The sequence below is a fragment of the Cryptotermes secundus genome, unplaced genomic scaffold, assembly GCF_002891405.2.
Source record: "Cryptotermes secundus unplaced genomic scaffold, Csec_1.0 scaffold383, whole genome shotgun sequence".
In the NCBI taxonomy this organism is placed as follows: Eukaryota; Metazoa; Arthropoda; class Insecta; order Blattodea; family Kalotermitidae; genus Cryptotermes; species Cryptotermes secundus.
In genome coordinates, this window is record NW_019723308.1 from 533,735 (window position 1) to 559,781 (window position 26,047).

Below are 26,047 nucleotides of genomic sequence, written 5' to 3' on the forward strand. Positions count from 1 at the left end.
ACGCCATTTTGGTAGACTGCTCTGCTGTCGCTATCTGTCGCATGACAACCAAACTAACAGTACATTGGCGGGAAGGTTGAACCTTTACTACAACACCAACATCCAGCTCAGACGTTACATATTAACACAAAAAAATAGAGGCGTTATATATGGAATACCCTTCATATTATGATTAAGTAGCAATATGGTTGAAATGAAATTAAGAATTATGAACAGAATTCTTCATTAGTTCACTGGTAATAGCTGTCCCTGTGCTTAACTAATTAAGTACTATACCATGAAGATGAATGGTGGAATGGATGTTTGGATCCATGTTTTGTTAACCTTGGCACTAGTTGGAGATGAGTGGTCAGCTTCATACCCCCAGATACCCATTGGATAGGAGGCTCTGTTGCCCCCAGAGCTTGTCTGGATGATGTAGAAAAAATTCTTGACTGTACCAGGACTCAAACTCCGACTCTCGGTCATTCTGGGTGTAACCAGTTGCTCTACTGACTTTGTTGCCCTGGCTCCTAGTTCACTGAACAGTTAAGAATTAGTTGTTGGAATCAAAACCATCTTTATCACATACATCACAGTTGTATGTTATCTTTACATATCTTTTGCATCCAGATTTGTCACATCAGATGCATTTTGTTTGTGTTCATATTCTTTGCCCTTATGCACGAAACACACCTTTCACGGTCTTTGCTCACCACTTATTCAGACATACCTTCATTTTCCATGGATTCCTGATATTTTGAAAGGAATTCCAATGCATCCACTGGACGCAACCTTATTTACTTCTTTGAACAAGATATGGCTTCATCATTAACTAGGACGGAGTCTTCAGAAATATTCCTCCTGGCTTTTTGGAATCTTGCAGTCTCTGCATTGAAATAGTGAAGATCTTGTGAATTGTTTCCTGCCATGTTCATTAGTTAAAAGAACATTGCCATTGGCCACCATTGTGTGATGAGAGTTGTAGAATGTGCAGTGCACATTCGTTTAACTGTGTCAACAGCACTTTTGGTCTGTTTGTAATCCATCATGATTTGTGGTTTATGAGAATCTGCATCAGTGATTGGCGCATCGTGCATTCAACAACAACTGCCTATACAGCTCTTTGTGGGTCTTGGCCTCCTCCACCAACAGCCTCCAAGTATCTTAGTCCCTTGCAGTGGATTTCCAAACTTTAACTTTCAATATCCTGTGGTCTCCTCTGACATCATAAAACCACCTCAGTTTTGGTCTACCTCTTGCTCTTTTAGTGCAGATCTTCTCATGCAAGATTTCCCATGGCATTCTGTTAGTATCCATTCTTTCTACATGTCCCAGCCAGTTGATTCTTCTTGCCTTTATAAATCTAAGTATATTTTCTTTCTTCAGTATCTCATTTATTTCTTCATTGTTTCTAATTCTCCACTGCCCTTCTTGTTTTGTTGGCCCATATATTTTCTTAATAATTTTTCTGTCTTCTTAAATTATTTTTGTCCTCTTTAACACCCATGTCTCACAGCCAGTAGATATGAACATGTCTTGGAAGACCAGACTTTGAACACAATGAAGAGTTATTTTGGGGGAATCAGATAAGTTCTGTGTGTGAGATGAACATGATCCCACATTCATTATTTATACATTGCACCAAGTTTATCACAAGATCATTCAACAAGAAGAGCTGTTTATGGTTAATCTTATTTCAAGAAAACAAGTCTAACCATTATGAATTGCCTCAGAAAGTCCTTGAGCATGGAACAAGCTATCTGATATGAATGTGTTTGAGCCAACATATAGTTTTACATGTACAAATGTATGTTGTTTGAGAAAAACCAGAAATGATGGACACCATTTTGATATCATTCTCACTTTCTAAGTTATCATTTTCCTACCTATTTGAATGGTGAGGTTACATCAAGGGTCACCACATCTGAATAACTGTACCAGTATGACTGGAAACTGTACTGAAGGCAATGCTCAAGACTGAGATGACCAGAAGCTGTAGAGGGCTTGAATGTATCACCGAATACAGGGTGGGACACAGAAACTTCCTTTTTGTGAAGACGCATTGTGAAGGAAGGGGAGGTCGCAGAAAAGTGGGGATAGGCTCGGCGAACGCAGCAGTCGCAGAAGTTTCTGTCTAATACCCCTCAATAGGAAACATGAGGTGGACAAATGAGTGGCATGCATTTGCTGTCGAAGCCTATTTTTTGGACAACCATTTCTACGTGGCGGTGCAGTGTGTGTTCCGTACTCACTTCGGAATTAAGCCCAGAGATCCGGTTCCCGACCGGAAATCGATTGTTTTGTGAGTAGAGAACTTTAGGACAACCGGGCGTGTGGTGAAAATATCATCAGGACGACAATGGACTGTTATGACATCAGAAAATGTGAAGACAGTTCGACAGTCGATTTTGAGATCTTTTTCGAACCAGCTCTTGAAGAAATGCATCTAGGAAATGTCTGGTTCCAACAGGATGGTTCCATGGCCCACACAGCCCGAGCTTCGATGACAGTTTTGAGGGCAAAGTTCCCCAGACGGCTCATCTTGCTTTGAGGTGACATCACGTGGGCAGCACACTCACCTGATCTAATGCCCTGTGATTTTTTTATGGGGCTACCTCAAGGCAGAGGTTTTTAAACATCGGCCCCACAAACCTGCTTCAGCTGAAGAATGTTATTCGGCAAGAAGTAGCCCAAATTCCGGTGCACATGATGGAACGTGCCGAGGGGAACTTCAGAAAACAGTTGCATCAGTGCATAGAGAACGGTGGTCACCACCTTCAAGATATTTTGTTTAAAACTACATGATTTAAAACTTTAAAGTAAGTTCTTTCATTAGCTAAACATAAATTTGTCTATCAGCAATAATTTTTCTTTTATTCGCCTTCAAAAAAAAAAGGAAGTTTCTGCGCCCCACTCTATGTAATACAAATAATTTAAATTTCCAAATGGTTTTGTAGGGCCTGCTGGATACAGTAGTTACAGTCTGCAATGAGACAGAAGTCCTTTCCATTGTAGGTACAGAATGTGGTAATATGCATAGAAACTTTTAGTGTTTCTGAATGATAAAAATCAGCCTTCAGAATTTTAATTACTGATGTTTTGTTTCCAGATGAAATCACAGCTAGTTTTCGGCGCTTTGGTCCTTTAGTGGTGGATTGGCCTCACAAGGCTGAAAGCAAATCCTATTTCCCCCCAAAAGGATATGCCTTCCTGTTGTTTCAGGTAAAGTGAAATTAAATACAGGTTTAGATTGTTCAGTTTCTTATATGTAAACATAGAGTGTAATTGAATATGATTTTAGTATTAGTGATATGGTTTCTTCGAGTGCTAACTTAATGTATGGGTATGATAACAGGATGCCTTGCAAAAGATTCTTTGCCATCCTAACAGGAAATATTTTGGAGTTTTAGATGGAGGGGATGGCCTGCAGATATACACAGTGTGTCCAGGATCCATTAGGACTCATTTTCTTAAATTTTGCCATGCAATACCATCTGTTGGCGAGTTGTGGCATTAAGATTCTTGAAGTTTCAGCCGTGGCTGTCTATAATTTCAAAGTGCAAGCATCGCTGCAGCATGTGTTCTGACCTTGAATGTAACAGTACTGTTCTGACATTCATCGGAAAATGGCGGTTGAACAGAGAGCCAACATCAAATTTTGTTTGGAGTTAGGCAAAACAGCCAGAGAAGCATACGGAATGATGAAAAGTGTGTACGGCAGTGATTGTTTGAGTCGCTTGAACATTTTTTGGTAGTATGCTGTATTTCATGACAGCATGGAGGACATTGAAGACGCTCCACATGCATCAAAGCCGAGAACAAGTCACACTGAAGAAAATGTGAAAAAAGTGACCAAAATCCTTGCATCAGGCAGATGTGTTTCTGCAAGACTCATTGGGGAGCTTTTGGGAATACCAAAAAGTACTGTGCATCAAATTTTGACTGAGAATTTGGGCAAATGGAAGGTCTGTGCATGGTTTGTATACCTCAAGCACTGTCAGGTGATGAAAAACATGCCAGAGTGGAACACTGCAAAGACATGTTATGGTTGGCCCAAAATGATACAGAATTTACAAAATCGATTGTTACTGGTGACGAGATATGGTGTTTTCAATATGAGCCTCTCACGAAGGGGCAGAGTGCAGCATGATTGAGCCCAAAGAAGATGAAATCAAAGAAAGTGTGCATGCAAAAGAGTCAAGTAAACACACTGCTAACTGTTTTCTTCGATTCCAAAGGAATCATTCATGAGGAATTTCTGCCAGAAGGTCAAACAGTTAATTCTGATTATTATCTTGTGGGCGAGAATTCTTCGAATTCGATCTGAATATCAAGAGCAAGTTTCCTGGTCACTCCTCCTTGACAATGCCCCACCCCACAAATCAAGATCGTGCACACTTTCTTGGCCAGAAAAGGGATCAGTCCTTGATCATCCTTTGTATTTGCCAGATTTGGCTCCAGCAGATTTCTGGTTTGTTCCCAAAAGTTAAGTTGGTGATGAAAGGAGACCGTCATGACACCATCCAGAACATCCAAAGGGAATGTACTGCAGTTTTAAATGTGATTCCACAAAAGGAGTACATTGATTGTTTTCGAAAACTTTTCAATTGATTCCGGCTATGTATTGATTCAGAAGGAGATTTTTTGAATAAAAAGTGAAATTTTGAAAATAATTCGTGTCTTGTATTTTTAATGAGCACAGTCCTAACAGAAACTGGACACACTGTTTAGACAGTAGCTGTGCATTTGCTGATAAAACAGTTGTGGACTGGCAGCAATGGTCATCTGTCGAACCTGGAGGTTGGGCATAGATATCACAGCCTTACCCTGTAATATAAAATGTTCTGTGTTACAAAGCTTTCACACAGGCCTAGAAACTAGACACATTCTTTGGAATGGCCTAGGCAGCATTCATTAGACAAGGAATTAGTATGTTTAAAATGAGTTAGTATGGGATAGGTGCTTTTGGATCATTGGTTACAGTGGCACAATATGTATGTGATACAGGAGGTTGGCTCTACTGATGGTCATAATCATGGAGAGAGGACAGTTTATTTTGCCATAGAGAAGGAGCAGGAACCATAGCTTGCAGATGAGTGGTTTAGTGAAGCAGTTAGGGAAAGCTAAATTTGTAAATGACAACATTGTACCTAATCCATCGAGATTTCAATGCTAAAGGCACATAGCAAGCACATTTATGAACCAACAGTTGAAAATGAGTGATAGATAAAAACAGTAGCGATGATGGCATGATGTTAGTAAACTTTATCACATCCAAAAATTTGAACATAAAAGGCAGAATTTTCCACATTATTATGCACATAAGCATGCTGGGACTTCACCTCATGAGATTGCTTGTAATCTGATCAGTGATATTTTAATTTTTTCCTATATGAGTGATATCCAGTGTTCATCTGAGATGGATACATGCTGCTTGCAATATCATGATGGCAATTTTCTGCATGACTATAGAGGAAGTGGCAAAGTGGGTTTCCCTGGCTTCATGTACTTAAACATCACTTCATTATTGATTAACTGTGAAAAGGTGTTACATATCTTCCATATTTTGTAAAAACACTGCTGGAACTGGCCCCCTCCTGCTTTCAAGCATGCCCTGTAGCACATAAATAAGTTTCATGACATATTCTAAAGTTCTGAAGTGAATAATTCACTGAATACTTACAGCACCCCACAATATTGTTACACTGTAATGGCGGAAGTTAAATGACATGCTTTATATTCGCACATTCTGTGTATTGACATAACCACTAAGGAAATGTTTCAACAATCAGCAGTGTTGGATCTGCAACATCATCATGCATATTGTTGCATGTCTGGAGTTCCGTGACTAATAATAACGTGTCCTGGATTGGATTTATTGATGCCTTCTGTTACAATTTCTCTTAATTACAATCAGTTACAACAGCTCACAATTGGTGACTGCCTAAGCCTCGCTCCATTCATGGACTACAAGTGTCTTCTCTTCCACTGTGACTGACTTGGTTCTGTCCTATGAATTGGTGACTTCTTCAGCTTCCTTTGTCCACTAGTTAACACTCCATGGCTGAAAACTCAACTCAACTACTGAATGCTGAACTCTCTAATGAGTGAAGAATGGATGCCAAATCAATTACATATCCCCCCTGTATAACCTTGGGGTGGACCAAATGTAAGTCACCAACCTCACAAGTTCCTCTATTAAACTGTGTTTTAACTTTGGTGTGGACCAAATATAATTTAACTCTTTAACTGCTCAGTGAGACTTCTAGCCCCACAAGTTGGTCGGCACTTATAACTGTCCTCTTAGTGCCCTTATGTTGGTCTCCACTTTCATCCGCCGCTTCCTTGTTGCTGTCTGGTTCAGGGTAGAGTGTGGGATTACTCTGAATTTGAATTTGTATGGGCGCCAGTGGACTTGGGTGAAATCCATGAATTTGGAACGGGGAAAACAAACGTAGGGATGTGGATAGGCGGGCGTTTGGGGTTCCGACTGCTCAGATGGTAAGACGAAATTCTGTCTCAGGGCGACTTCTGGGCCTTGCTCACACAAGGAGATAGAGAACACTTAAAACTCACACTTCACCAACACTGATGCTATTTATTATAGATGTGAACTAGAATTACACATTACAAGGCTGTAGCACTTTGAATTTGTGCACCTGACTTGACCGACATCGATTTAACGTCCGGGAGGTTATTCCTGTTACTCCCTTTAAACAACTGACTCCAGTTAGTCCCTTTTGATGACTGACTCTAGTTACTCACTTTAGACGACTGACTCCTGTTATTCTCTTTTGGTGACTGACTGCTCTGGAGAGGCAGAAGTCCTGACAGTTCCGGGTAACTCCTGGTTTCCTCTCCTCTGAAATTTTGCTGATTGGCTGAACCTAAAATTTGGGTGTTGCTCTCATTTGCATTCAGCCAATCCCTAACAAGATCCATGTTAATTTGGTCCTAAGTACAAGACGGTCCTTCTGACAGCCCTCAAATAAATGAAGGTACACTAACGATCACTTGGTACGCCTCTCTGAAAATTATTGTGACTTGTATCTGTCAAGTCTCAAATTTTCAAAGACTCGCACCTCTGAAGTTAAGCATTGATATTCACAGAAAACACAGCGGGATACTTCCTGCTCCGTTCTGGGGGTTTCAAGTGACCTGCAGCTTGCTTGTCCCTCAGAAAGACCATATGTCGTCCTTGGCGTCTGCTGGTGCTGGGGTCAATTTTGTATCATCTTGCATTAACAGTAATACAGTTCGTTTACTTGTAGTACATTGTAATTAAGAATGTAAATTAACAACATTGCTGAGGTTCCTGCATGGTGCAGTTATAGTAAGTCACCAACCCCACTAGTTCCTCTATTAAACTGTGTTTATCCATTGCTTTGGAAGCATGTGTTAAGTTTGTAGCAATGGTCGGGTTTCCACAAACCTATCCATTTCTGCAGAAACATGCCAAGCAAGCTGTTGTCAAGCAATGGACTATTCTGGCTTTCAGGCATCATGTCAGAATATTTTTCAACAAGCACTTGGAAAAGTGAATTCATGTTACTGAATCTGTGTGCCTAAGCTCTTGTATATTCATTATTTTATGTGGTTGAATGTGACTGGTCATATGGGAGTGATTGCAGGTCCCAGCTAATCTCCAGTTGCTTGTGCCAAGTGTCTTAGCAATCACCACCACTGATCTCTAAACATGCATGAATATGTGACACGTTTTCTTCACACAGTGCATTCTTCTTTTGTATGTTTCTTTTTGTCACAAGCTGAATCCATTACCTGTGACCCATTTGACAAGTATCAGTGAATGCATCTTTGTGGAGACTTGTTCCATTTACAGGTGAACCTACAAGAGCACTTTCTGTAATCTTCCTTTTCTTATGAAGCACTTGACTTTGGAAAGTCACTGTTGAATCAGGTACCTCATTCCAGGAGTAGAGAATTCAGACATGAAAGTAATGAGATCTGAGCAAGCAGAAACTTAACACTCTGCTGTGCTGATCACATTATGGTTGTTGGTTCAGCATGATTCATCACATTGGGACAGTGATTGAGACAAAATGTATGATCCAGTCACAGTGTTGCTGTGTTTCCTCCTTTGTCTTTATTAGCTTGTTGGTCATGTTACTATGCGGAAAACACAAATTTAGAGTGAATAAAATTACCTTCTCATTCAAGAAGAACCAGTACACAGTGTTAAAATGGGGGATGTGTTGTTCTGCAAGTGTTCAGAGGCAGCAGTTAATCAATTCTGGTGTCTGTTATGAACTAATATAATTTTGTATCACTTTCTTACAGTGGTTAGTAATGAAGTTCTGTGTAAGTAGAGTCAGTTATGTAGGTAAGGAAACGTCCTGGGCTCTTCTTCCTACAGCCACATCATAAACTATTGCTGTGCTATCAGAAGAAGCACATTTCCATCTCAGTTCACTGCAGTGTAGAAGAACTGGCTAGAATAAGGGTAATTATTCAGTAATTGCACAAATAATGGAAAGATTCAATCAGGAAACACAGACGGGGGGAGGTATTCAAGATTGAGAAATTTAATTTCAGAATTGAGTGGTGTGAAAGGTAACATGCTGGGTAATAGGTTTGCAGTTTTAGCTGTGACTGATTTATGTTGTTACTTATGAATTATGAACGCTGCCACATTTCAGCATTTGCATTACTTTTTAGCTTGTCAGAATGTAAAATATTGTGGCATGACACCTGAATGCCAGAAACATACATTCAGAAAAGCACAACAGAGACGTCTGTTGCTATACAACAGCTAGCTGGAATACGTTTCCACGGCAACGAATATGCTTGTATACATCTACGTGTTGCCCAGAGATTCTTGCGTGTTTTGTGGCATCAGAGAATAACAGAAGGCAGTTAACTGTCCGACTTTGTTATTGGTCCACATGAAGTTACTTCAGTCCAAGATTCAGACATCCAGAGAGAATGTGAGAGACCAGGGAGTCTTCAAGATTCATTCAACAGACATTTTAAATAAAAAACAACTACTAAGCAAGTAGATGTTGAAGACTTTATTTTATGTGTTACAGTTACAGTAATCTTTAGAGTGTTATAATTAATTGTAGTTACAACTTGTGAGTATCCAATAAATCTATTCACGAATCCAAACCCAGTCTACAAGTCACTTAATACATGTGACTATCAAATGAACATTTAAACTGAATGGTCTTAAATGTTTGAGTAACTTGCACAGTCTGTACTGTAGAACTAAATGGGTGCAAGTTTTCAATTTTTCCATTCTTGGTTTGAAACCCAGAGCAGAGAAACTTGTCTGGTGTAAGTCTTGTTACCACCCTCTTGCTTTTGTCCTTTTCCTCCCACTCACTCGCGCTCACATTGAAATGTCGGGATTGATGTATGGATGGAAACAGGAATGATATTTAGGGTGCAAGCAAGAGTATTCTACTCTGGGCTTAACAGGCCTTGCTCCGATGAGAGAGGGTTCCTTGAAGAAGTCACTGAACCACACTCCACTAGTGTAACAGTGAACTTTATTTTTAACAGCACTTCACGATATTACACAAATCAGTCTGTCTAGGCTGATACAATTACTCTGGTACACAACTGTACTATTCACCACTAGCCATACACAATATTACTACTCAATACACTGAATACAATGACCACAATGATTACAGTGAGTACAGTGAATACTATATGTACACACACTGATCAGCGCCATCCAAAATCAGCCTTTAAATATTCTCGAATGACATTGCTTCCAGAACCTTCTGTATTGAGATTTTTCTTGAAGCTTCCACACTCTTCTACAGATTAAGAATGTTCTGGAAGTTTCTTTATTTGTGCTGGTGGGAGAAGTAACTGGTACACATACTACGCCAGCTATCATGGGATCATCTCGAGTTGCAGTAGTCCTTATCTAAATATTCCTTGCAACCAATTCTCAGAATAGTCACAGCAAAACTGAGTATAATTCACCTTTAGTACAAAAATGGTATTAAGTTCTAAGTATTAATAAGATTAAAAATTTATATTGCAGCTGGTAATATTTAAGAATGATGCCGGTAGGTAATGATCAGTTACAGTCTGTTGAGTTTGCTTCTGCTTATGGCTTTCAGGATGAGAGCTCTGTGCAGCAGCTGATTGATGCCTGCATACAGGATGATGACAAGCTGTACCTGTGTGTCTCCTCACCGACAATAAAAGATAAACCTGTTCAGATCCGACCTTGGCGACTCTCAGATGCTGACTTTGTGCTGGATGCTTCCATGCCACTGGACCCACGCAAGACAGTATTTGTAGGTGGAGTACCACGCCCTCTCAAAGCAGGTTAGTTTTATTTGAGAACCAAAGTGTTCTGGTGACTGCCATTTTAATAACTGCACTGCATCAGTTAGTGTCACAATGGCAAAACTTAAAGAACAAATACATCCTAAGGGAAGTGAAACATTCTTAATTTTTGAAACTGAGGATCTTCATGTTTATCCATATACATTATAGAGTATTCTGGGCAAAACATCCTATTGAACAGGCAAAAATTGCAGTATTTCAGAGGAATACCTTGCCTTCTTGGATCAAAGATTGTTACCACTGACATTCTGCTGTATTCATACATAAGTCTTTTGAAACTTTCTTCCATGATTTTGGCCATCAAGAAAATGGCAGGAAGTTCCTCTGAAGCATCAGTAATTACTGTCACATCAACATGGGGAAGATATCCAGAGGACTCTAAAGTGAATCTGCAGTATTACAACAGCAAGAAATATTGTAGAAACATAAAATTTATTGTTTGAATTAGTTTTATATTTGTTATTTCAAGTCCTTGTCGCCCTCTCCTCCTCCAATCTGTTGGCTGTTATGCGACGTGATCTGTTACTGCTTGATGCCATCTCTTCATCGGTTTCCCAAACCTTGCTTCCACTGGACATGTGTACTGTAATCTGTTTTGATTTTGATTTGTTTGATGTTTCCAGTTAATTAGGGTTTGTAATTTTGTCTTTGGTGTACTCTGCAGAGAGTAGTAGTCCACATTACTGATCGTCATAAGGGAGGTGATGCTTTGCTGTCAAGAAGATTGTGAGTGAGAGAGAGAGAATATGTATATCTGTGTGTGTGTGTGCGCGCACGCGCGTGCAAGAGGGGGGGTTACATATGTGAGAGAGAAAGAGCATACATTCATCCAGGGGGTAAATGCAGTGTTCTAAAATGATACTGATCTCTGTTTCCTGTGCTGTATCATGAACAGAGCTCTGAACCTCAGACTCCAAGCTGTGACATGGATAGCATAGAGTGCTGAAGGATGCCATCTCAGAAACATTGTGGAAGCTGAAACAAGATCTTGTTGAATAATACTTTGAACAATAATTCAGTGTATGGCAAAAGGACTTCCCATTGTTATGGCCAGGTTCATTATTTCTTCTGGCAGTCATAAGGGAAGGCTGTAGATCTTTTAAATGTTTTCATTCACTCATGGAGCCGCGCCCTTCTTGAGAAGCTGCCAATTGTACAGTTACTCAAGGACTTCCCATCATTATATGGAACCCAGAAGTTCACTACTGTGTTCACAAGAGCCTTCTGAGACAGATTGATGCAGTCCATACCATCCCATTCTATCTCCCTAAGATCCATTTTGATGCTGTCAACCCATCTATGTCTTTGTCTTCCTAAGGGTCTCTTTCCTTCTGTCTTTTCCACCAATATCCTATATGCATTCCTTCTCCACGTTCGTGCAACATGCCCTGCCCATCACATCCTCCTTGACTTGATCATTCTAATTATCCTTGGCAAAGAGTACAAGTTATGAAGCTCCTCATTATGCAGTTTTCTCCAACCTCCGATCGTTTCATCTCTCTTTGGTCCAAATATTCTCCACAGCACCCTGTTCTCAAACACCCCCAGTCTTTGTAATGATTTACTAATATTAAACTAAGGATGAAAGGAAACAGTCAATAGATAATTCCATTAAATGCCAAGCCTGAAATCAATTTATCATTAATCACAACAATACACATGCTACATATGGACAATGAACTTCTTTGTGGTGCAAGAATTACTTAACACATTAAGGACAGGTGATTTAATATTTAAATCACCCTGGGGCCGCCATTATTAAGCCTACTATCCTAACTTGTGCACTGTTCACTTTAAAAATTAATATAAAATCTCCTAATTAATTTTATGAACTAAAATATTTGGAGAACACTTACCAATGCTCCTAGAACTGCTTGAGGGTGTAATATTTCTGGAAACTTTCCCCTTCCTGAAGTGGCATTACACAGAACTTGCAAATATAGACATACTCCTTTTTTTTTTGTGAACTGTGCAAATGCAGCATTGCCTAGAAGGATGCTTCCCCTGGGAATGTTCACTCTTCACAATTTTCACGAAGGTATGTTTCCGCATATCACCCGAGAAATTTTCACGAGGGTATGTTCCCGCATATCACCCGAGAGTCGCCCTGGGGGGTCCACATAAGGTCTGCGTGGAGTGGGAGTTCATGGGCCCGGTCGCACTAAGTTTGTGTGTGACTCTGGTTCTGCCGCCACCATCTGGTCTGTAGCCCAGGTCTTTGCCACATTCATCAGAAATGCTTTGTATTTGAATTTCGAATCAGGGCTTAGATTTTTGTGATTGTTTTAGATTTTTTACTGTCCCCGCAATGTCATTACTACCCCATTATCATCGGAGCTACTGTCACTTTTACTGTTTGCGGCCACAGTTCTTTGTTCTTCCCTGTCACTGCCGCTCTCTGAATCACCATTAATATGCATCTCACAAGGTAGGTCAGCTAGCTCATCGGAGAAGAATTTGTCCTTGTCCATACCCCACCACTAACTACTGGCTGATACATACAGCTCGAAGAGCAGCAAAGCATTTTCGTTTATAGTGGGTTAAGAAAATAGCGAGGTCAAGTTACTGACAAGTAAGCAAACATTCCAGAGTTTTATTATGCAGCTGCGTGCAACTTTGGTGGCGCCAGAGCAAGGGATAGTGTGTTAACAACCTAATGTGTCCTAAAATCATGATATCATGCGACCGGTCTGCCACGTTTAAAAACCAAAAGCATGATATCATGGGACCGGTCCTCAATGTGTTCATCTTCACATAGAGATGTTTACTGGAAATCAGAACAGCTAAATGTTCAACACACATCACAGAACTCTTGCGTCAGATACCATTATTAGATGCTTCTTGTTCCAGAAACAAACAAATTAATCATCTATGTTTATTTTCTTTTTCTGTTGCCAAAGCCAGCTGTTCTGCAGAGAAATGTTGGTTACTAATAGGATCTTCAGCAAAGAGCCAGAAATAACAAATATTTTCTTGTCTGATCTAACTTACAAGCAGAACACATGAAACACCCTGGAAAATTGAACACATATGTCCTCAAGTAATAAATAAAAAGTTGAGATGTAATTCACCACAGTCATCAAATCAGAACCTCACCCAGAAGTACAAGTAGACCAAAACATCTTGCATTTGTAGCAATCAGACTGTTTGGAGATTCCCGAGACACAATTAGAAACACCATGCTAGAGTTAAATAAATCAAGAAATCACATGATTCTCTTTTTTCATCCATGTGTTACTTAATTGATTCTGATCTGCACAGCCATCAAAGGAAATATAGATAAACATAGGCACAGCTGAACTGGTCAGCAAACACACTTTTTTTTTGTGCAGTGTAACGAAGCCCTAGACAAGTATACCATATTTTCCAGACAATAAAATGCAACATAAGGTTCCCCTCTGTCTTGTGACCCAAAGGTACAGCAGAACAGCCTTTAAAGCAGACTAGTTTTTTTTTTTTTCTTTTTTTTTCTTTCTAGTGGGGTGTGATGACTAGGTCCTTTGTCCTGCGGCCACTTCTGGCCTATTGTACCAGCCCCAGATGATACGTGAGGGTGATTGTGGAGCAGATGGTGGAATTGAAAAAAAAAAGTTTTGTATAGTGGTCATTCTCAAAAGTGCCCAGCTTGCTGGAAAGAATGAATGTGATTATCATGTGATGCATGATTATCACTGAGAAACAGTGCAGTCTTTGTTAAATTTGTTATCCTGTCAAAATGTATACAAAACAAAATGGTTTCATACACTTTGTGTTTCAAATTAAATGTGATTCATAAAGCCAGAGAGCATGGAACAGGGCAGCTGAAAGAGATTTTGGTCCTCCACCCACCGAGAAAATAGTACCTCAGTTGAAGAAGCAAGAGGAAGGATTACCAAAATCAGACAGGAACAAAACCCTTTCCACATGCATGTTGCTGCTTTGCCTCAATTGGAAGAAGTGAAAAAATGGTAACAGATCATAGAAACAGTGAAATTTTCATTTCTACAAAAATTTTATTTAAAGCAAGGAGGCAGACGGTCACACACAACATCAAAGATTTTGCTGGAAGAACTTTTATAGATTTATGAAGAGGCATGGCCTAGCATGATTCTTTGAACTAGGGTACCAAAATGGATTAAAACCCAGTACAAAATTAAAATTTAGAATTTCAGAAATTTGTGATTGCTGCAGGGCAACTTGTGTAGACTGGCAACATGGACAAAGTTCCTCTAACTCTCAGTGTTCCCTCAAACAGGACTGTGGACACTCACTCTGCTAAATTAATCACAATTGAAACATCTGAACCTGAAAACCACATTATGCTGCCATTTTAGCATGTACTGGTGACATAAAAGTGCTTCTGTTGCTAATATTCAAATACAGAATGGTGCACAGATATAAAATTCCACAAGGATCATTCTGGTCAGATGGACAAAAATGGAATGAAGCTGTGTCTGAGAAATTGGGCAAACATCGCAGTGACTTTTATTGCATGTGTAACAGAGGCGACAGATAGGGTAGTTAAGGGGTTAAACACATAGTTACCTGTGATTCCAGGAGACCTTACTAGCCAATTGCAGCCATTGGACATCTTGGTCAGTAAACCATTTAAAGCATTCATGGATGAGGAGTGGACCAAATGGATGGCGACAGCAACAGTACATATGAAGTGGCCAGCCATATCGCTGATTAGTGAATGGGTGAAGAATTCATGGGAGTCTGTGAAACCATGCGACAGCTGTGAAGTCTTTCAAGAGAATAACATGAGTGGTCCCAACAGGGCAGGTGTCTTCCCCTTCACCTGAGGGCGGAAACAGATCCAGTTTCTGAAACATTGTGTTCTATAGTTTTTAGAATACTGGATGATGGACCAAGTCCAGAAACCAAGTAATACTGAGTGTTATATGCCAGTCTTCAGAACCCTGTAGACTCAAGTGATAACATTAATGATGAAGATTTTCTTGGGTTCTATGGCCAGTAAAAACTTTATGCTGCATTGCTGTTTTGTTTAATAAGTACTTGTCAATTTGAGTTTAAAACATATGCAGTTAAACTCTTTTCTCCAAAATTCGCTCTCTAAAATTTAGGTTGGTTTTATAGTCTGGAAAATATATGGCATATCTTCATGAAAATTTGCTGCTTGCTCAAGTCCTGACTGTATTATATTTTCCTTTCTTGTCAGTATTAATGTGATTACATATCATCTTCCCCTTAAATTTCATTTCATTTATTCACCTTCCATAAATCCATCATAAGTCACATTGAGATGATCCTCTCTCATGATTTTACTTGCTTCCCTAATTTAGAACCATTTCATTCCCATTTGAATGGTGAGCAAACTTCCTGGTTATTGTCTCTTGATTCCTGATCTTAATCTCACATCTCATCTCACGTAGTCTGATGTATTCAGACAGCCTGGCTCATTCAAACCAGATCACTGTCAGCCAGTAAAGAGCCAGACAACCAAAAATGGCTCTTATCAACTTTGACTGGTCATTCATCTCTCTGTCTGTGGATCAGGTTTAGGACCCTGGTGTTTAAATATCTGGGCTGCATGTTCTGCCAGACCCATCCCTGCTCCACCTCCAGACACAGAGACTGTTATGCCACAGGCCTGCCACCTCGTTAGTCCTTGTAGCCTAAGAGCCTAAGAGTGTAGTGTTGGTGGTGTTCATTCCCGGTTTGGTAAATGAGCTCCAAGTGACTGGCCTGGTGGAAAAACTTATTGGTTTACACAAGCTAGCATATATCATCTGGCCCAAAACAAGTAATGCCATGCATGACCTTGCTCACAGTGGAGTTGGCGATGATAATGGACCGTTTGTATGGTGGTGTGTGCTATGCCGGTATTGACACTGACCCTGAGCTGAAGTACCCAAAAGGAGCTGGTCGAGTGGCATTCAGCAATCAGCAGAGCTACATTGCAGCCATCAGTGCTCGTTTTGTGCAGCTTCAGCATGGTGATATCGACAAAAGGGTAAGTTCCTACAGAATAAGCAGAGGATTTCACTTTCTTTTGTACCAGATGTTTTCAGATCTGAAAGTTACTGGCACCTTCCAGCACAAACACTGAGAGCAGCTGGTAAATGAAAAATGCTGAATGAAGTGCTCTTTGTACGGTACAGGGTGATTCACTTGGGAGGAGGATGTGAATTCAAACGTTACTGATTTTAGGCTTTCATGTTGTTTGATTATTAATGTTAATTCTGTTGTTGGGTTGTTCCACCATGTGGTTGTGGACAATGTTGCCAGCGTTTTTGAGATACATGCCGCCCCCATCTTCTGGGATGAAGTATGTAGGTTGGTGAGTCTCTTTGTATGTTTATTATTTTATTTTGGAAAGGAATGGGGAAAGGGGGAAATAGAATGGGGATTGTTGCCTTATCTGGGCCAGTAAGAACAGTGAACCGGGAACGTTTTGCAGATGGCTCATGTAAGGGCCCAGGAATTCATCAAAATTCCATTAGCAACTGGTGTTCTGGAGCTGTTACCCATCAGGTGCTCACCAGACAAAATGTTGCTTGAAATATAGTTAATGAGTTAAGCAGCAATTTGCATGGTAAACACTAGGATAGGTGACCATTTGAGAACATCAGTTTCCAATGGGATTTTGATGCATCCCTAAGCCATTAAAAGACCCATGTACACAGCTCTACCAGTCCACTGTTTGAGACACAGCACCAACCCATACTGTACGTTTACATTTACATTTACATTTAGTTATCATTTCATGGATCCAGTCGTCTCCCCATAGGGCTGGATATAAAACATGTCACATATTACAAATCCATGATGATTACACATCATTCATCCTTGGTCCAATAAAATATAAAATCAAGCCTGAGACAGAATAGCTCAAGTTCATGGAGAAACCACAATCAAATTCACAAAATACTATATATACAGAAACACTCACCAATCTACACACTTTGACCCTGAATATGGGGGCAGCATGTACCTCCAAAACATCAGTAACATCACCCACAACCACATGGTGCAGCAACCCAACAACAAAATTAACATCAAAAACAAAAGTTGGCAACACTTTCCAGAACCAACCCAGTGCCTGCCTGCCTGCCTGCCTGCCTGGTTCATGCCATTTCTGCTTCAGTCCTTGCCCTGCTGGCAGCAGTTTTCACTAACTAGCAACTGAAGTCATATTATTGCAAAGGAAATGGGCTTACGAACTGTGCATTTCAGTGCTTGAATAATCCTGAATCAGAATCAATTTGTTCTTGATGTAATGTGAGGAAAAGTTCTTGAATAATTTCTTCAGTGTAGGATTGAAAATATACCCATCAGTTGCACACTGAGATGAATGTACTCAGAAAGGCAGTCTTTGTGTTAACATATAAATAAAGAATGTCAATAATGTAAGCCAAATGCTACTTAGGCTCAGCCTGTTTGTTTCTATGAAGTGTGTACTCTGATGGAATACACATATTTTTAGATGCATTTTTTATTTTTTCATGTGACTCACCTTGATCTGCACATGCAGATCCTCTATTGCAAATTTAACCCCTTGACAACTGATACTCTCTTTGAGACATGAGCTGCTCTGTCCAGGCAGCCATACTGTGTCTCCAAGCTCTTACAAAGTGCATGCTTAGATTGTACTGATATTTAATCTTATCATTAGCAGATGGCAGCATTGTCATCATCTGCAGTCTTTCATTCAACAAGGAATGCATGTAATTTATTGCCATTCATCACCAAAGAAGATATAAAAATAATACATCAGTTCAGCAGCAGAGACTTCATGTCAGTAATGTAGCTGTGGGGGTGTTAGTTGCAGGAGGTGCACTATGAATTTCACACCAGAACCAGAGAAGAATTGTTCCTTGTTTTACATTGCATATTGAACATATATAGAGCAGTGTTTCTGGGGAAGTGTGCAGATTTTATTGGATCCTTTTTTTTTTTGTTATATAATATTTCTGACTGTGTGTGAAATTGTTTTTGCCATGAAACAAAATGTCTTATCCCAACACAGCAACATTGATATAGCTTATTATAAACTATTAATGTAAACTTTTGTTCATGTATCAAAAGGTGGAGGTTAAGCCATATGTGCTGGATGATCAGATGTGTGATGAGTGCCAGGGTCAACGCTGTGGCGGCAAATTTGCTCCCTTTTTCTGTGCAAATGTGACATGCCTTCAGGTTAGTATGGTTCTCCCTGTCTAACTTACGTTACGTTGTGTAATAGAAAATGCTTTCTTAAGAAAGGTCCCTACCTGATGGAAACATAAATTGGTCAAGATAATATGTATAGCAATAAGAGTTCTGTTTTTTTGACTGCACTGTACTTAGCAAGCATTATTGTGAAAACATTTGCAAATATGATCCCTTATATCTGGATCAGTGGATGGAGAAAGTGGTGTAATATTTGTGTATTTAATAACTGTACATTTATTGATACTTACAGTACTATTGTGAACACTGCTGGGCTACCATTCATTCCCGGCCTGGACGAGAGTTCCATAAGCCACTGGTGAAGGAAGGGGCAGATCGCCCACGAGCTGTGCCATTCCGCTGGTGTTAACGTTGGAGCGCTTTAGCTCAGTAACGATCGAACAGCCCTGGAGACAGTATTCAGACAGCCTGGGAAGATGGGTGGTTAGGCACTGACATCCATCACTTCACTGCATTGACGCAGCAGTAAGTCATCACGGGGCGTTCGACTAACTTGGCAACTAGGAAATTTGATGGCAAGTGCATCGTTTCATCGCCTCAAAACCACCATCATCATAACAACTGTAGGCCAGCTGTTTTCATCGCTGTTTATATATATATAGAATACAATTATATAGTAATATATATATATATATATCTATACATATATGGTCTGTAACCACACATTCTTAAAATATCTTTTTTAAAGAATGACTCCTTCAAAATGTAGTGCATTTGAGCAGATTATCTGTTAGATAACTTACTCTTTTTAATTACTCACTGGTTCGCATGAGGCAAACTAAAATCCCTGTTGCGGCCACCGATGATGGTATCATAGATACGTAGCAGGTGTAACAGTGTGATTTCTTAGCATCTCTGCCAATACTTTATGAGAATTTTTGTGAATTTTCAGGGTATTTGTAAATATGCATTCATAGTTCAATCTACTTTTGTAGCAAGCGTACAGAGCTCATAATAAGGCATGTAATGAACTAGCTTGCCGATTTCCCCAGTGTCCTCCGTACTTTCCCTTGACCTTGTAATTTTCGTACCTTCTCGGTGTAAATAGTCGTTGTAAAAAAATACCGATAGTTATTCAGTACATTAATTTGTTTCATAATGAGAAGCGTATCTTCCATATTTATTTTTTGGGTCTCATTTTTGTACATAATGAATTTTTGCCACTGACAGATATCTGCCATCACCACTAATGGTGAGTTTGTTGCTAGGCTGCAGCCTTCAACACAGTTTTGATACATTTCCTAACTAACTTACACGTTGATTACAATGTTTGTACTCTCTTAATGAAAAGGATTGGCAGAGAATCTAAACAAAGGAAAAAACTTGACTTTTGTAGCTTTGTTGTGCACATGCATTTTATAAAAAGTACATATGTCATGAATCAATCTGTATGTTTGTCTCAGCTTTTTTGTCATCCTTTGAGAATGCTGACTCATTACCCACCCATATTTTAAAATTTTTCTATCGATCAAGTGACGGTGACGCTTAATTAAAAAAAACAGAATCTGCCTTGCAGTAAAATGATGTATTTTGACCTTTCTGACAGAATTCAATCCGTACTGAGCACTATGTAGCCATTTGTCTCTTGGCTCATTTTTATCGTGAGAATATAAAATAGTCCATATTTTAGATGTCATCCCATAGCTGTCACTCAGGCTGTTCCTTCACAATCTAACGTAGACAGTGTACCGTGTGCATATTGTAACTTAACATAATGTATCGTAGGTTTACTCATGCCACTTGTACCTTCTTTACAAAGACTGGTATAGTGCACTTGAGGACCTACTTTGTATCATCAGTAACACTTTTTATTCTGGCGTAGATATGAAGTGTACACCCATGTATGTTTGCTCATGATTTGCTATTTCTGACAGATGTGATATGTCATTTATACGTGATGATCTAGATAGATGTCATGACTTGTGTCAGGCATGGGGTCAGCATTTTATTCACTTGACCAGAACCTTAGTGTTTCCAGTGTGCATGATGTCTTACCTCAGCTGGCCATGTTAGCCATGTCAGTCACAACATGTCTGTTGACTCAGCCGAGCTAAATGTCAAGTACATGCCCTCGCCCTCCTGCTAAAGTGGTGAAGCAAGGAGGGAGGGCAGGACTTTCCCAATATTTTACTTTGCCCTCCATTTTATTGTGTCATTCAATCTGTGCGTGCTTGTTTTATGCAGGAGGTGTTAGGTGTTAAGGGCATGTTCCACATAACGCCCGCCTTCTTGTAATCTGTGTGATAAGAAGTGTAGATACTTTGCACGACTGTAGTCTTTTTCAATAGATTTGTATTTTTGAGTGTTAAAGTTTTTTATACAGCTGTTGTTATCTTAGTTAAGGGCATGATGTAAACATTTGTGAAGAGAAACTCAGAGAGGCCCGGCAGGTATAGATTTGACCCTTTAGTTTTCTACTTTTCTTCCCTGTTTAAAATTTGCGGTTCCTTGACCAGGTGGATGAGACAAGGCTGGGGCTGGCCAGTGTTAGGGCAAAGCCTCCACAGAAGACTGGCTGGCCAGCCATCCAAGGTCAAACCTTGTAGCTCCCACCCACTCTGGATGGTATCGTGATTGTGCTGTGCATGCACAGTCCAAATGGATTTGAGCGGATGGTAGCACCTGGTAGACATTCTCACTTCGCTCGTGATCTCCCCATACCAAAGAAAATGTGAAGCATGAATGTAAAGATGCTACTTGGTCTGAAGTGCCCGGTCTACTTTTCTAGGGCAAGTCAGATTTCTAAACAGATTTTTCATTTTTTAATTTTACATAGATACATAAAAAATATAAATATAAATTACAATGTTTTCTATAGTTGTTGTCTATTATAGTGCAAAACGGTGAAAATCGCAAGCTGTTAATAATCTATTATAGTCATGTACCAAGGTTTGGTGCACCTGTTTCAACACAGCCTTGGGTTTACAGTTGTCATTCAAAATGCCCTTTTTTCACCTGTCCAGATGAGGTTTCCAACTTGAAATCCGACATTTGATTCTGTATAAATTTGATTGGTAGCACTTGTGCACATAGGGTTTTCCTGGGTAGTTCTCTAGTCATTGGGATAGTAGTGGGGCTTCGGTCTTGGTGTAGAAACATTCTGGTTCCTACCTTGGGGAAATAGGTAACTGTCACTGACATAACCAACTACCATTTTGGTACAAATAATTATTCATTTTATATCACATTGTTTGTAAAACAAATATAGTAACTTTATCCCATTTTGTACTGTTTATAATGCTTTGAATTCCAAGAGATCACCCTGAATTCACATAGAGACTTCTTAACTATGTCTCTTGGAGCTCCATTAGCTGTTGTAAAATTTGTTGTAGGTGTCAGGGAAGAAGCAATTAATTTTTATCATTTGGTGCCATCAGTTGGGGGTTTAGGAAGGTGTACAGAGTTTTAGTTTTTTAAACAAAGTTAGTTCCAGCAAGCAATAGAACTCTTGCTTATAGTTTTAGATTTTTCAATATGACGTTTTTCATACTGATTTTAAATGTTAAATAGTTAAACGTTTTTAAATATTTATTCAATTCTAATGATTGAATATGTTTTGTGGTATTTTAACAGTTTTGTACTTTCCTTAACTAGTTATGTTGCACTTTGTTTTAATGAGTTTTATGTTTTAGTGTTCTGTGTTTGATGTGCATTAAGCCTCATGATATGCATGGCAAGATGTGATCCTAAGAGTTAATTTGTAGTTGCAACCAACCTAATGATTGCTGCTTAGCAGCTGGCAACTCCTCGGTGCTTAGCGGCAACTTGCTGGGCTTTCCAAATTGTATTGCAACGTGAGGCAGAGGGTGGGGAAGTAAGAAAACAGTGGTTGACTTCAAGTTTGATACTTGCAGTACACATCAGCATCTCCTACTTCATCAGGGACTATCTTTGACACAGCATAGAGTAGGCTGGAGACCTCTATGGAATGTTGAGTTCAGTCACCCACCTTCTAAAGGAGGGAAATGGTCAGATGATAGGCTGGCCTAATATACTGTATCTTTTCTACAAATAGAATACCACGATTTAAATATAAAAAATGAAGTTGATGTTATGTGATAGTTGTATTTAATACAAAATCTACACGTGATTATTTTGTAGCCTTGGGTAACTTATTTAACACTTAGCACTATATTTAACTTTTTTAATAAGACTTCGTGAAATTGTATAAAATATTCCAGTGTGATGATTCCATGTATTCTAATGTAATCAGTCGATAACTTTCATAGTTTTGCCTCAGCAGCACAAACACCAAAAGAACAGATTTCTGCATGCCGTGAGATGCCATGAAATTAAACATTACAGGCATTCATGTGGGCATCCTCAGAGGTAAAGAAGTTTTAGTGTGTAGAAATGGAAACTGACAGTATATTTCCAAGTCTGAAAGTTTAATATTCATATTAAATTAACATTTTAATTTTACAAAGAGGCTTTTAACTTTCAGTTCAGGAAGCATTGATTCAAGTAAAATGTCTGTAGTGATTCACTTGTTATCCTGTTATCAGTTTGTGCTGTATTAATGTTTGCATATGAAACTACTCCTGTATCATACGATAAAACAATCCACTATACTCTTCTGTCTGGTCCTCAGCACTCAGGCAGCAACATTGACCTGTAGTACATGTGAAAGGTGCACAGGACAAAATCGCTCGCATGTAAACTAGGTAATAAAATGGTAATGCTTTAATTATTTTATAAATGCTAAATCTTTCTTTGGCCTTATAAAGTGCTACTGTGGAAATGGGATGTTAATAAGAACTGGTGCTGAATGCAGTCACAGGAAAGTGGGAGAGGGAAAAGCGTGGACAGTTGAAAACATTCAGTTTGAATCAATATGACAACATTCTTGGAGTACATGATTTGGCTACTTTGAAATTGGTATATAATTTTGCTGCTTGTCCCATCTTCCTGTGGTTCTATCAAAGAGGTTTGCATATCTTGTGTACACCATTCCAATAGCATTTTGTAATAATTCTGGATTGTAAATGTGAATATCTATTTTCGTATCCCAGCAAAAACTAACAAAAAAATTGTTATGAGCAGCTGCAAAATTCAATTTGAGTAATGCTGATCAGGAAAGGGGCATGGAAGAGTACCCACTCATGTAAATTAATGTCCATCTGTGTCCTGTACATGTTTTCTTAATTATTAGCCAATGTGGTGGTTATATTCATCCAAAAACTATATGGTGCTTCATTTTAGATTGTTATATATTTTTATTTTTTATATATTTCAAATGAAAAATAGTTACTTTCACACAATAATTCTCAATCTCAAACAGTGAAGCCAGATGTCCAGTAATCTGAAGCGCATATAAAGACTTTTTAAGTTTCTCATTACAGTTATTAATACTGGTAACAAGTAATGTGCAGTATTATTGTGTACTGGTCCCTTCTTTGGGTATATGTGGGAAATTTTTGTATGGTTTGCAGTGTTTCAGTTCTGCAGTGATTTTTGTACTATTCAACTCCCATTGACAACTGACTTAGTCCTGATGCCATGGGCACTATCTGTCCCCTAGACTTGTTGGCAATTTGGATTCATAGCTGCAGAAACAGTGATGATATTGATGTTTGGTGTGAATGGTGGGGCTCCAGGTGTAATGTAATGCAAGCAGTTGTTGGTTACTTTCTACTTAGTCATGCTACCTAGTGCAATATTGTTGACTGGGTCCCTGATATGTGTTTTTGTGTGAGAGAGAGAAAGGGCCTTATGCAATATGAATATGCTTTAATGATTTTAACTGGTGACTGGTTACCATCTTGATACAATATTATATAATGCATGTAGTGCTGTGAATGCAAGTCGATTCCTTACTGCAGCCCAACAAGCCAAAGGGAAATGCCGCATCGAATGACTGCCCCCGACATAAGGACAGTATGGCAAGGGGATGGAATGTACCCCTTACTCTAGTGTAAATTTTCTGGTTAAGCAGGGTTTGACTCTTTAAGTTTTCGTACCCTTGCTGTCTTGGCTGTAGAGTCCATATTCTTCTGCATAAAAGGATCACCCATTGTTCTAGTTCACTCAAGTTAGGAAAGCAGTAGTTAGTATTCTAATAGTAATATGGGGTACTTTGTGTGCATTTCAACCACTACCTACTATTTTTATGAATTTTTGTACATTTTTCTAATTTTTGTATGACGTACTATCCTGGGCGGCGGGAAGTGGCTTGGAGGCAAAGCTTGCTCGCCGCTTGGGATTCCTGTTGTTACCTGCCCTCTTGCTCATGGTTTGAATGCCCCACCCCAGCCACTTCCTGAAGCCTGGCATTGCTTATTTGTACCAGGGGAGTTTTTCCTAGTTATATTTGTTGGATATCAAAACTTTTTATGTTTTATAAAATAATTATAAAAAATGTGAACTGTGTTTATTTGATAAATATTGGTGTTAATTCTTCTTGCAAACAGAGTTTTCATACTGCATTCCTGTCATCCATTTAATCCTTCCGTACTAACGTATGTGTTTCTTCTTTTCTTATTTATCTCTGCTCATTGCTTTTATCTTTGGAACAATTCCTGTGTGATAATCAACCTGTTTGATCTACAGTTCTGCCTGAAAACATGGCTCTTGTACTAACTACTTATCAATATTCTTTTCTGATGTAATTTTTGGTAGTTTAATAAAGCAGGTGATATTGAAAACTAACCCACTAACTCTGCCTTACTGCAAACCACACACAGCACTCAGTTTGAACACACCGAAAGGGATGAAGAGGGTTGGTCACTGCTGGGTTCTTTCAGAGCCAAGACCTCCCCTGTCCTCTCAAATGTGAAGGTTGCTAGAATGTGGTTTGAAGTATTATATATTCATTTTATTACCGTTATTGATATAATGTTTGTTTTCTCAGCAATTTGATGATGTCAGTGAGACATTTCAAATACTCTGTGTTTTGTGCACAGCTACCCGGTGGGAACTGTCAGCAGAGTCCATGATGCACTTGGCATAACAGATAAACTTTCTGCAATTTAAATATCAGAGCTGATTGAAAATGTCACATTTTTTCCAACATTCATATCTGATTTAAAAACATGAATTAAATACAGGGACAGATGATAGTCATTCCTCTACTTGTAAATGGACAGTACACGTATTTGAAGAGCAGCATAGGAAATGGGGAGTTTCACTTATAAAATCAGTTATTCTATTAAGCAGCAATTTATTAGTGGCTACTGGCCCCTTTTATTTCTGGATAAACAAGCTTGTCTTGTTTTCAGAAGTACTGGTATTACTATTTTCTTGAGCATCTAATTGCAGAAACCCAAAACAGCAACATGTAATTAGTATTCAAATGCATGTATTGTTCAGTTTCAGTTGTTCAGAACTGGAAAGCAGCATGAACTAGGTGAAAACATAACTCTCATTATCAAGTAAATTTCACTGTACATCTGTGGGCAGCTCTTCTGATAAAATTCTCTTTGTTTTTAATGAATCAAAGACTTTCTCATTTAATGTGAACTAGGAACAGACACTGACATGTAATGAATAGCCAATACAACAAAGTTGTGTGCCTCCAGTATAGGCTGTGTTGATTTTACTGGCCTCTGCCTATTTCCGCAAG

General features: G+C 39.1%; 1 protein-coding gene across 2 annotated transcripts in view; it reads left to right on the plus strand.

Annotated features, from left to right (window-relative positions):
- The window catches only part of LOC111861763 (cytoplasmic polyadenylation element-binding protein 2), a 455,224-nt gene extending 430,082 nt beyond the window's left edge, over positions 1-25,142 (plus strand). For both annotated transcript variants that reach the window (XM_023846596.2, XM_023846597.2), the window contains exons 5-9: positions 3,092-3,204; positions 10,080-10,290; positions 16,086-16,267; positions 18,343-18,453; positions 18,719-25,142. In XM_023846596.2, the coding sequence (XP_023702364.1) occupies positions 3,092-3,204; positions 10,080-10,290; positions 16,086-16,267; positions 18,343-18,453; positions 18,719-18,835 (734 nt within the window). In that variant the 3' untranslated portion in view covers positions 18,836-25,142. The remainder of the gene's footprint in view (positions 1-3,091; positions 3,205-10,079; positions 10,291-16,085; positions 16,268-18,342; positions 18,454-18,718) is intronic.
- The last annotated feature ends 905 nt before the right edge of the window (positions 25,143-26,047 follow it).